Raw genomic sequence first — 14,016 nt, forward strand, 5'->3', positions numbered from 1 at the left:
TAAAGACTATTTTTATGATTCTTTGATAATTGTGGATTGGAAAAGAGCAGTGTAAACATTCTGCTAAACATCTCCTTTTAAGTCACAGAGGTTTGGAATGGCATGAGGGTGATTAAATGATGATTCACTTTTAGCCTATTAACACCTTATTTTCCACAAAGAATTTTTTTTTTTTTTTTTATTGCTAACAAAAATCTCTCTTACAACAACACCTAAAACAGGGCTTCTTTACTTCAAAATGTGCATTGCTGTAGAGAAAAAGACTTAGAAGTAGAAGTCATCTCACCTGTGCAAAACATTATTAGGGCCTGTCACAGAAAGCACTGATGAAACATTCAGAAATATTGATTCTCGTTTTATGTCACATTATAGCCTATTATACTCTGATTCTACATGTGGAAGAACTTTACTCAGTGGTCTGGGAATAATTGGTCCCTGGAGAGTATACATCCGCCCTCTCTCTCACTCACTCTCTCATTCCTGTCAAACAAACGGCAGCTGTAGTCCTCTCTGACCGCTCACTTCAAATATGTGGCAGCTCAAGACACGAGTATTGATCATCTCCTGCTTCTTATTTGTTTGCTGCGAAGCAGAAAAATTACAAAATAGAGGTCTGCGCCAGAAGGATGTCGATTACGTGGAGAAAGTAAGACAGCATTTATTGCATTATTTATTTCATTTATTTGCTTTAAAATATTAAACTTTAAAGGCAAGATAAATTGCATGCAATTTTGAGTGTATTAGTGTACCTAACCAACTTATACCCAGAGTTTTTATTGCTTTGAGATTGTTCTTTCAAAGCTCAGAAGGAATTTGGTGAGTATAGTTTTACTTCAGCAAAAGTCTTTTTTGTCTACAAGAAACTATTAAGACATTAAGTGTCAAGTTTGTCTCAGATGTTTGCCCTTAAATTCCTCATGAGAAATAAAACAGAAACAAATTAGACAATTCTTGAGAGTATATAAAGTGTCTGATTACTGCGTGCTTTTTCTCAGGAAGCATCTGAGAAGCAGGATATTTAGTCTCAATGCTGTCTTGGTGTAACAAGTGAGTTATGAAAGAGATGGAAAGGATGTTATCGATCATGCAAAAGTTCTAGAAGCTCTTGGTTTTATTAACCAGATGCTATTTTGAGCAATATGAAAGAGGTTGTTAAATCTTCATATATTTCAGTTTCAAAAAGTATATTCATGAGTGAAAATAATTGCCTGCTTCAGACCTGGTGTTTGATTCTGTCTCATTTTTTAATCAATATTCCTACTGATTTCTCGCAGACAGAGCAATGTCTTTGCCAGTATTGAATAATGCCAGTTTAATTTTTGCACATGCGATAAATATACAGAGTCAGAGTCCTGTTAGCAAGAGTTTGATTCCTAAAACGGATGTGATAAAGACATTCAAAGCCCACTTAGACTTTGTGCAGAAAGCTAACTTGAATTGCATACTGTATATTGCTGTAAGTGACTAATAAAGTTATTAGTTAGGTCTATATTTTGACCGGGATATGTGTGGAATAGCATACTATCATAACACTCATACTATTGCTGCAGTATACACAACACTTTATAGAGTGCACAGTGTTTCCACATTGTTTGCATGCATAGCGTTAGCCAAAATTTGCAATCACAGTGCCTTGCTGTATATAACAAATGTCTTTCGTTTCAACTTGACCTTCAATTTCAAGTGTAATGAATAACCAATAATATCAATGAAGAATATAATGATTATTTCTTGACCTAATAATATTTGATCGGACTGCCTAGAGTGAAGAAATCCCCCCGGATCAACCTGGAGTTAAGTGCCTTTCTCAAGGACACAATGGTGGTGGCTGTGGGGATCGAACCGACAACCTTCTGCTTAACAGTTTAGTGCTTTAGCCCACTACGCCACCACCACTCAGATATTGCAATAATTACAAGCATAATGCGTGGCTTTGCCCTTTATTTTGTTGCATTGGTGCTAAAATGCATTCTGCCTTCACTAGTATGTGAAAAAGAGGTCAGCAAAATGGCTTGGTTCATTCAGACTAAAATCACTTGAAAGCACATCACATCATATTTATGATCTCCTAAGCAGGAAATTCCCGCACTATTAATTAAACCTGCAACTTAATCAGGTCATGTGACAACAATGAGCATGTTTATATGCACGATCTAACACCTATTATGCTTAATAAGTTAACAGCGTTCAAGCCCAATCGACACAGGTAGTTTTCTGCCCATTACCATCATTATAGCCTAAATATCTTTATCGCCATACTTATCGGATTACCCAATGTGCGCAAGTGTGTGGTGTGCATGTCTGTTTAAGTTTAGATGTCAAAAGCTGAGAATACATTTCAAATCTCGTAAAGGTTGTTTTCTTGCATTGTTTGATTTTTTTTAAATAAGCTGTTTTTAGGTAGTTATCAGAATATTGGTGCGCAAAATGCTTATCTGAGCATACTTCTGTTATCACAGCATCATTTTTTTAAAGATAGAATACATAGTGTATACTCTGCAATCTGCAGTAAGCAGTACGCTTTCGTCTATTAGTCATCAAAGTCAATTGAATTTACAGCAGTTAAAAAATTCCACAGCTCATTTCATGCCTTGATTGCTTTAAACTCAAGACAAATTTGATATTCATCTTTTGCATAATTTTATTCAACAATCTCGCCAGAGGAACCATCTACATTTTTATTAGCAAGTAACAAAGGTTAACTTTGAATTGTCCAGATAGACATAATCAGCAAACCATGTCTATGCCAACCCTCTAGCTAAAACAAAACATTACAAGACTCGGTGGACCAAAAGTCATTTGTTCTACGAGGTGGATATTGTGGGTATTGATAACTTGAAGTTTAAGACCCGATGCATACTCTGTATGTGAGCACAAATGCTTCTAGCTGCAAACTCGATTTTGAGCGAAGTTGCATTTGCAAAACGTGTCAGACTGTATGCATTGCTTTCACAGAATTGCCACAAGTGGTGCTATTGTGGGCATTAGTGTAAAGTCTTTTTCTACAGTCAGTTTTTCCTATCACGTCAACTACTATCATTTCAGAGCAATAGTTTGAAGAGAATCTTGCATGTTAGTTAATGTCAACTAGGGCTGTCAACTTTATGTGTTATGCAGTTGTCATTAATTATAACATGAATATTAACGCTGTTAATCATGCCCTCTGAAGCTGATCGCCTCCTCCTTTCCATTGACTCCACTGGTGCCGAAACCCGGGAAGGAGGAGGGAAGAACCGGCTTGACAATATAAATAATAGTTTTAATGATAAACTTAAAAGACAAACACACACATGACGGGTATGTCCATAAACGATCTCTCTCTCCCGCACAATCCTCCACAGTCGGCCTTTATCTCTCTCAGAGGCTTGATTAGCCTGATAAGGGACCGGGTGTGTATGATCACGACGCGGCCCCGCCCTCCGCCCTGCCACAATGATTAATAGTAATTAATTGGATTAAAAATGTTAATTGATTGACAGCCCTTATGACAACAATTACAACGGTTTAATATTAAAGATCTACACTCTGGAGAAAGCTCTGACAGAACATTTGATGGAAATTATTTGTGATGTAAGTGTGTTGAAAGAGTCTTGTCATGACACGTCCGCACTAAAACGGTTTCGTCTAAAAACACATTGCCAAAAACAATGATTTTTTGAAAATGTTCTCCATTACCGCATACTTCGAAAAGCAATGACGTTATGAATCTGAAAATGGAGTTTTCAAACTTAGTGTGGATGCAGCCTCAGTTTGAAATCAACCGCAAGTTGTATTGCTGAAAGCTGGGCCCACCTCTCTGAAAATGAAATAATAGGTTGACAGATGCCCACACTCACTGAGCACTTTATTAGGTCAACATTACCTGGAGCTCCTGACCCGTATCTGAATTATTTTTTTGCATTGCACTGCTGCCACACTATTGGCTGATTAGATAATCACATGATTATGTAGGTGTACATGTATACCTAATAAAGTGCTCAGTGAGTGTTTATTTAAGCAATAAGGTATAAGAGGTCGTGCTATATTGTGAACTTTGTCACAGCTGAAGGGCGTTGTTAGGCACAACTCGAAGCGGAGTACCTGCAACACTTTCATCTGTGATATATTCACAATGTGGGACAGCCTTGAATTATTATTGCTTTTCTAAACCTCTTACCACATTATAAAAATATTAAGGACACAAATAATCATTATAAAGTTTTTTTTTTTTGGCTTGGTAACAAGAATAACTGTCAGCTATGGGTGCTGCAGAGTGATACAAATAGAAAGAAATAATTTATCATGAATAGAGCACGGCTATTGACCAATCAGCATCCAGCGTTGTAACTATCCACTTTATGATGACCTCTAAAGCCACGTGGCTTATCACGTGGCTTCTTGAGTGCGTTACCGTGGAGACGTAGCACATGTGGAGGCTTCACGCTATTCTCTGCATACGTCCATACTTATACAACGCACTGATTTTTCTACGTTTAGTCCTCTTATCCACACTGGAGCAGAGCTTTTCTCCTTAAAAAAACACTCTTCATTAATGCATACTTTGGAAATCGATGACGTAATGAAAATGAAAATGGATTACAGTGGACATTGTCTCAGTCTGACATTAACACCAATATGGATTTCCAAAAGCTGGACGCACCTCTCTGACAATGTAATTGGTCAACAGATGCCTACATCAGAAGATGTTGCAGCAAAAAATATATCTATATTTTTTTTAATTCTTAACCCTTGGTCTCATGACGATGTGTTTACTTTTGCAAATCCACTATCCCCATTGAAATCAATTGATTTGCAGCATTCTCTGATACAGCACACACTCTTTGCACTCTAACGCCTCCTTGAGTACTGAGGTAGTACAAGTATGAGTAGTTAAGCCAGTTTATCACAAACTGTAATCAGTACAATAAACCAAATCAAGCACCAACTGATCATAGACTGCAGAAAAGGCCTTTGTTCCTGGATGAGAGATGTTTTTTCACCAGAAAGTGTTTTATTGTAAATGATTGTATCGGCTAGCCATCCTGCTAGATTCATCACTTTAATGAAAAAGGGAGTGGTAATCCTTTTCAATTTTGCTCACAGTGGGTTTAGATTATAGATTGCATGGAGGGTACATTTCTCATTCATTCCAGTTGGCAAAACTTGACTAATGAAACTGGCATGATTAGCCACAGAAGAATTTTCTGTGCATAAGAATGTTTTGTTTGCACTGCAGGCAGGGACTAAAATGAACACTTGGCAAGTACAAAATGCTATTAAAAATTGGCTTTAGTGTGTATCAATGAAACGAAGATTTACGCCAGTTGCTGGTAATTTAATCATTAGTTGCAACATTATATGGAAGTGACACTGTAAGAATGATAATTTGACCCACACTGATGTAAGTGCAATACAACCTACTACATTCAAAATACTAAACACCACAACTCCATGTGGTGACATATATGGGAATTTTCTCTCATTAAGCCACCAAAACATAAATATGAGGGACAAAATCACTATTTCTCCTAAAAAAAAAAAATAATAAAATAAAAAAATAAAAAATATATATATATATACACACAGTATTTATATATAATAATTTTGCCCCACATAAAGACAGACACATGATACATCAGGTGTGTTCGCTTAATAAAAAGCACACTGAAGAGCACTGAAGGCTGTGAGCTGTGCCACAGAGCACTGCGAGCTTATAAATATGAATACATTTTACTTCCTGGCTTGCCTCTGGCCTATATTGGGAAGATTTATTACCTATTTAAGGGCCCTTATTTCCACAGCTCTCTACTCGCAGGCATGCTGATTAGAGTCAGCATTACTCTTGCAGAAGAGACTTGGGTGACAGCGGTGCTACTTAATGCTAAAACCAGACCTCCTGAGCTCTGTGCCTAGTATTGTTCGCACAGACAAGGTTGGGTTACCACAATGGCATTGCTTAAAATTCAACACTTGACATCTGGAAGCATTTGGATACTGAGATGTAAATGTTTAGTGCTTCATTGCCTCACTTATGTGCACACATTTGCACAAAACTCTCTAAATAGCCTATTAGGCATGCATATTTTCTGCATGATCGGAGAGACCACTGGCGGTTCCACCTGGCATTTTAGCTCAGTTTCCTAATTTTTGGTGCACTGGTATTACTCTACACATACTGAGTGAGTGTTCGTTCAAAAATGCATTTTTTAATCAAACTGCCTGCAGGATTATTGAGCTGTTTTATAGTCATGGCATGCAAGATCAACATATCCCAGACTGTCAACATATTTGATTGTTTTATTAGCGGTGCTTGCTAAGCAATTTATTTATTTAAATTATTTTTAATTATAATTTTTTTAAATCCATAGGCTTACATTGAAGGAGTGACCCAAACCATATATAGAGACCAGAATGTCATACGCCGCTTTTATATCGAGCTAAACAGTTATCATACCGATGAAGTCTTGTTGGCATGGTTATGGTTTATTTTTCCATTGTGGTGAAATCAGGATTAATGGACTGACTCAGCAAGTGCCCAATCATATAATATAGCTGTGTTTGTAATCGTACCATAAATGAAAATTCTCTCATCATTTACTCACCCTCATGCCTTCCAAGATGTTTATGATTTTCTTTCTTCAGCAGAACACAAATGAAGATGTTTAGAAGAATATCTCATCTCTGTAGGTCCTTACAATACAAGTGAATAGTGACTAGATCTTTAAAGCTCCGAAACAATCACATAAAGGCAGCATAAACATAATCCATAAAACTCCAGTGGTTTAATCCTTGTCTTCAGAAGCAATATGATAGATGTGTGTGAGAAACAGATAAATATTTCAAATCTTTTTTACTGTAAATCTCCACTTTCACTTTCACTTTCAAAATGTAAAAGACTGTGAAATTGGAGATTTATAGTAAAACATTATTTAAATATTGATCTGTTTGTCACCCACACCTATCATATCTGAAGATGTGGATTTAACCACTGGAGTCTTATGTATTACTTTTATGTGGCCTTTATGTGATTTTTGGAGCTTCACGTTACGGAAATAAAATGGATTGCGGACAATGTTTAACGCTAACTTCAAAGTTAAAAGCTGAGTTATACTGTTAAACAATGTAAAAAAAGAGATTTTAGTACAGGTTTCATGCTAGAACACTTTATCATTAGTGGTGTTCTTGCCTTCCGAAATATGAAATATTATCATGTATTTACACTGTAATAACACTGTTCTGTTAGAGATATACTGGTAGCAGTTTATAATAAGGTAAAAAAAAATTATATTAGTAAATGCATTAGGGAACATTAACAACATATATATATTTTTTACAGCATTTATTAATCTTTCTTAATTTAAATTGTTTCATGGGAATTGTTGTAAAAAATGTAACCTTCTTATAAAGTGTTACTGAATTACTTGTATCATATATATATATATATATATATATATATATATATATATATATAAAACAATGCTCCAAATCATGGAAAGTGTATAGCTTGTGTTAATTTACTATACTGTCGGTGGTGTTATTGAATGCCCTGACCAGTCAAATGCCTAGTTTGAAGTTCATATTCAAGCCAGAATGGGCTATTTTTCCATGTCCATTAGTAATATAATGCATAAATGGCCTGAATTGTACAAGTTAGCCATAGAGTGGTATTTACATTAGTAACCAAAGAACACACTGTATAGCCAATTCCAGAAGTATTACACTTACTTTCTAGAGTTGGATGATATTTTTAGAATACCTCTTACATGACAAAAATAAAAACTGCTCCGTTAATGCCACACCTGTTGAACCCTGTACATTTGCCAGTATTCCAGCTGCCTCCAGGGTCCTGCAGGCACTCAGGGTAGAGACGGAAATCCAGGTGTGAATGGAATTCCGGGCACTCCAGGTATTCCAGGTCGGGATGGTGTGAAAGGGCAGAAGGGTGACTGTGTAACAGAGAAGTTTGAAGAGCCATGGAAACCCAATTACAAGCAGTGTGCCTGGAACTCCCTTAACTACGGCATCGACCTGGGGAAAATTACAGTAAGAGGCCACATTGTTGTGATTTTTTTCCCTCCTATCACTAAAGTACCAGAAAGTACCATGAATTGTTTGCTATATGTGTTTCTCATTTGTAAGTCGCTTAAATGTAAATGTGCAAAATTCAGAATATACAAATTACTTTCTTTGAAATTATGAACTGCAGTTCGAACTGAATTGTCCACGCCAAATTGGAAGTTGAGTTGGAAGGACAGGAAGAGGAATGTCCTTAATTGCAATTAAAAGAAATGTAACACTGTCACACATAAATTAAGACAAAACATAAATAATGACTACATAATCTTGACTAATGTGGCCTATTTGTTCCCTTATATGTAGATTTGTTTCCCTGCAAATGAGTAGACAAATTTACAGTTTAATATGTTAAAAACAATTAACACAGCCATCTAAAAATATCTGAGTTAATATCATCTCATTCCATCACTAAGTACTCTATTTAGGCTTTTATAAGTGTATATATGATTGTTTTATTCTTCTGTAAATGAGCTGTAGTGTAAACAAGGCATCAAATTCATCAGCTTGTGTTGTGTTACTGTCCTCAGGAGTGTACATTCACCAAGCAGCATGCAGACAGTTCTCTACGAGTGTTGTTTAGTGGGTCTCTCAGGCTGAAGTGTAAGACAGCTTGTTGCCAGCGCTGGTACTTCACTTTTAATGGGGCAGAATGCTCTGCTCCACTGCCAATAGAGTCCATCATATACCTGGACCAGGGCAGTCCAGAACTCAACTCCACCATCAACATACACAGAACCACATCAGGTAAGGAACAGCTCATTTACTCTGGATAAGTGACGTCTGATCTGTAAGTCTGTCAAGACTAGCAGTAGCCTACTTCAGTTTTCCATAGTATACAGTACATCAGTCCTGTTATTGGAGTCACAGAAGCCACTTTGTTAGGTTCAAACTAGGGAATACTGTAAATACACCTCCAGTTAATACATGCCCTGGTCCCTTTAATTAAATTCCATTTGAAAGATCATTTTTATGGTCAATTCTCTCTGTATTTTTTTTTTCATTCTTTTTAGACTAAGAAGCTTTTCAGTTACTAGTTTAAAACTGTGGGGTTCCTGGTTAGCTTAGTGAGTAAAGACGTTGACTACCACCTCTGGAGTCACAAGTTCGAATACAGGGCGTGCTGAGTGACTGCAGCCAGGTCTACCAAAGCAACCAAATTGGCCGGTTGGTAGGGAGGATGTGCGTGGATGCCGCAGAGAATAGCATGAAGCCTCCACATGCTCTATGTCTCCGTGGTAACATGCTCAAAAAGCCACGTGATAAGATGAGCGGATTGATGGTCTCAGACACAGAGGAAATTGAGATTCGTCCTCCATTACCCGGAGTCACTACGCCACCACGAGGACTTAGAGCGCATTGGGAATTGGGCATTTCAAATTGGGGAGAAAAGGGCAGTAAATCAAATATATATATACGGTAAATGGTCTGTACTTATATAGCCCTTTTTTATTAACCTTAGAGGTTACCAAAGCACTTTACACTGTGTCCCAATCACCCATCCACACTCACATACCAATGGTGGCAGAGCTGCCATGCAAGGCACTAGCCTGCCATTGGGAGCAACTCGGGGTTCAGTGTCTTGCCCGAGGACACTTCGGCATGTGGAGCCGTGTGGGCCGGGATTCGAACCACCAACCCTGCGATCGGTAGCTGACCCGCTCTACCATCTGAGCCACAGAGAATATAATACTGTAAGGGGGGCATGGGTAGCTCAGCGAGTATTGACGCTGGCTACCACCCTTGGAGTCGTGAGTTCGAATACAGGGTGTGCTGAGTGATTCCAGCCGGGTCTCCTAAGCAACCAAATTGGCCCGGTTGCTAGGGAGGGTAGAGTCACATGGGGTAACCTCCTCGTGGTCGCCATTAGTGGTTCTCGCTCTCAATGGAGCGCATGGTAAGATGTGCGTGGATCGCGGAGAGTAGCATGAGCCTCCACATGCTGTGAGTCTATGCCGTGTCATGCACAGCGAGTCACGTGATAAGATGCGCACGTGATAATATTGACTGTCTCGGACTGTCCACGTGGATTGAGGTGAGTCACCACACCACCACGAGGACCTAGTAAGTAGTCAGAATTGGGCATTCCAAAAATTGGGAGAAAAGGGATTCAATTTAATTAAAAAAAATGTAATACTGTAAAAAGTAAAATAAGCAAAATGTCAGAAACCATTGCGTTAATGAGAATTTGTGAAGACAAGAAATGTCAAAGTACTGTCCTAAAAATAGACAAAATTTTCATTATTTAAAATATTTTTTTCCTTTTGAGGAGAAATGTGACCTGGACATATGTTTATGAGATTCACAGATTTATGATATATGTTTATAATTAGTCTGGGAGAATAACTAATTAACCTTGTTGGCTTGTTTAACCTGTTTTCTCAGCAGAGGCAGTAATAACCCGGTTGATGCCTGTCTATCCCACTGTTGACTTGTTTTATTACTCTTGTTTCAGTTGAAGGTTTATGCGAAGGCATTCGTAAAGGCTTGGTGGATGTGGCTATATGGGTGGGTACCTGTGGCGACTATCCTCGTGGTGACGCTTCCACTGGATGGAATTCCGTTTCCCGGGTGATCATAGAAGAACTTCCTGTGAGCAGCTGAGTCCCTCACAATCTTCAAGAAACATCACAACGAATCCACAAGCACTTGATCCTAGTACACCCAAAAGGGACAATTCTGTCATCATTTACTCACCCACATGTGTTTTGAAACCAGTATGCTGTTATTTTTAATGAAAGTTAATACCAGGTTTGTCAAGCAAGATTTTCAGTGAATAATAAGGCCCCGGTATACTCATGGCTCGACTCTCATGCTTTGGACGTGTCATTAGGAAAGACAGATCGCTAGAAAAGGACATCATGTTTAGTAAAGTCGAGGGTCAATGAAATGAGGGTCTTCTTCTTAGTTCTCCGCTCAGAGCCAAAAAGAAGTTGGGAACAGCTGAGCAATGGCATACTATTTGCATACATTCAGACACCACCCTTATAAAACATTTGCAGCTTCTCGTTATTTTCACATGCAAATGAGATTTTGATTCGCTGCAAGTGTTTGCCAGAAGTTTGCAGCTTGATGATGATTTCACGTAATATATATTCAGTAGATAATGTGTCATTTGTCTTGATTACATTGTGCATTCATGGTGCCGATGCGGTAACAGGCTATACACGGCCATAATATTTGTGTGAGTAAATGAAAACAAAATGTAAATTTTGGGGTAAACTATCCCTTTTACAAACGTACTGTCTTTAAAGGGATAATTCACCCAAAAATGAAAATTCTCTCATCACTTACTCACCCTCATGCCATCCCAGATGTGTATGACTTTCTTTCTTCAGCAGAACACAAATTAAAGTTTTTATTGGATTGTGTCAGCTCTGTAGGTCCTCACAATGCAAGTGAATGGGTGCCAAAATGTTGACACTCCAAGAACCACATAAGTCAACATAAAAGTAATCCATATGACTTCAGTGCATTGGTGTAGTCTGGGCCATATGCATGTATACGCCATATTTTTTCCCAGGGCTGATTGCGTATATAGACTTCTAAGGATCAATATTTACATATACCCTCAGTATACCCACTTGTTTTGCTGCTTTAGAAGTCCATAATCTACTGTTGTTTTAGTTTCCCTTTAACTCTGTTGGATGCTGTTTTGTGAAACTGGAGATTCTTTTTTGTAATTGGTGCATTATCAATTGAATTCTACCATTGCCCACCCCTGACATCCATTGTCACCGCCATCATTGACAAAGGGAATTTATGACAGTGAGTGGAGAGTCAGAGAGTCACCCTCACACTGAAGCAGTATCAGGTAAAATTAATTAACGAAATATGCCAAATGTTCTGTAAAATAAGAAATCGTCCCGTAATTAAGGGAATTCTTTGTTTCACATATTGAGAGAAATGGACCTGAAACACATACCTTTCGCATGAGTTTTGTGAGATATCGGCTGTTGCTTTACACGGACGCTATTCTTCACAGAAACAGCTGGAGGAAAGATCAGTAACAATCAGAGGACTTGATCTTCTGTCGTGTTTTCTGTCAGAAGCAAGATCATTTTGTCAAAACTAATTCAAGTGTTTCCCACCATTGGGATTTTAAAACACCAGTAAACGCACCTATTCATAACATGGAGTTGTGGTGGTGTAGTGGGCTAAAGCACATATCTGTTACTCAGAAAGTCGCTGGTTCGATCCCCACAGCCACCACCATTGTGTCCTTGAGCAAGGCACTTAACTCCAGGTTGCTCCGGGGGTTGTCCCTGTAATAAGTGCACTGTAAGTCGCTTTGGATAAAAGCATCTGCCAAATGCATAAATGTAAATGACATGTCATTACATTTTATTGCATATGTTAGAGCTCGTTCTGAAAGAGAGAGAGACAGGTAAGAAAAACTGCATTACTGCATTAATTCAAAATAAAATTACAAAAGTACAGGTTTAGTTAAGACACTACTTTTCTTACATTTCCCTTATCATAAACACTATTTACAACCAAAACAACAACACTAATCCAATGAGAAATACACTATTTTCATGGGGTGAGCCTAATGTTGTTGAGCGTGGGGGCTGTATATTGCGGCGCCATTTTGTGGTCCGTTCTGCATATCGTGGCCCATTCAGCACGTTTCGTGGCCGAACCACCGGCCTGCTTAGTTCTCCCGATGGACATTCCGCCCATGATCGGTCCAAAAGTGCGTCGGCCCACCGGGAAAATGCCCGGTATGCCAGATTACCAGTCCAGCCCTGATCACAGACCATGTAGATGATCTTTCTGGAGTCTGAAATATTCACAGGTGACTGAGTGATTGAGATGACCAATGAAAAGCTCCTGAGGGTTTAGTCATGACTGTGGGGTGTGGTTTGGGGGGGGGGGAAATCACGCAAAAGTTAAAGTGGAGCTTGACTGAGCAGGGAGGAGAATTTATAGTATGGACTTAAATATTGATCGGTTTCTTACCCACACTTCTGAAGACATTAACTACTGGAGTCTAATGGATTACTTTTATGCTGATTTATAAGGTTCAAAATGTTGGCACCCATTCACTTGCATTGCATGGACCAAAAGAGCTGATATATTCTTCTAAAAATCTTAATTTACATTCTGTTGAAGAAAGAAAGTCATACATATCCGGGATGGCATAAGGATAGTAAATGATGAGATAATTTATATTTTTAGGTGAACTGTTCCTTTAAAAAAATCCTTTGTATTATTTAACTCTGCTATCATGCCACTATTTTATGTTATGGTTTTCTTTAGGGTGACTTAATCACTTCTAGTCCTGTTGTTTATTTGGATAAAAGCTCCTTCAAATGAATAAATATCAATATACTGTCATCCCAAAAAGTTAACGGACTCTTCAGCCACACTTTCAAGTAAGTACGTGTTTCCATATAATCCAGATTTTAATACTAATTTCAACGGTGCTCTCAAGAGTCAACTCTTACAACCAAAGGCTGTAACATGTAACATGCACATTATATAGTACTGTAGTTAAACTCTTCATTCTTTACTAACTGGTGCAAAGTTTTATACACTGTAAAATATTATTTAGCCTTTTATGTATTATAACTTAAAATGTAAAGTTAGTATAACTGCCCTGGATCGATCTTGTTAAGATAACTCAATTATCCAAGTTTTTGTTGGCTGAACATGTGATAAGTTATTGAATTTACAAAAACATATATGCTCATGTATTTGGATTCCCAGCATGCACTGCTGCTCAAGTAAATTCTGCAAATTGCAGTTACTTCATGACATGGAGTGGTGGTGTTGTAGTGGGCTAAAGCACATAACTGTTACTCAGAAGGTCGCTGGTTCGATCCCCACAGCCACCACCATTCAACCATCCAATTGTGTTTTACGTTTGCTTCTTTTATTTCTGCTGTTGGGTGTGTTTGTCACTTTCAGTTATTTGCCATGTAACAATAATTCAAAGCTCATCTTTGTACTCGATGTGTT

At 38.1% G+C, this 14,016-nt stretch overlaps 1 protein-coding gene across 1 annotated transcript; it reads left to right on the forward strand.

Moving 5' to 3' along the window:
* Positions 1-470: 470 nt before the first annotated feature.
* Positions 471-10,667, forward strand: cthrc1b (collagen triple helix repeat containing 1b). The gene is made up of 4 exons (XM_052144606.1): positions 471-646; positions 7,804-8,022; positions 8,583-8,799; positions 10,508-10,667. Exons 1-4 carry the CDS (start codon positions 530-532, stop codon positions 10,654-10,656), a joined length of 702 nt encoding a protein of 233 aa, XP_052000566.1. The 5' UTR covers positions 471-529; the 3' UTR covers positions 10,657-10,667.
* Positions 10,668-14,016: the final 3,349 nt, after the last annotated feature.

This window comes from Xyrauchen texanus, chromosome 15, assembly GCF_025860055.1.
Source record: "Xyrauchen texanus isolate HMW12.3.18 chromosome 15, RBS_HiC_50CHRs, whole genome shotgun sequence".
In the NCBI taxonomy this organism is placed as follows: Eukaryota; Metazoa; Chordata; class Actinopteri; order Cypriniformes; family Catostomidae; genus Xyrauchen; species Xyrauchen texanus.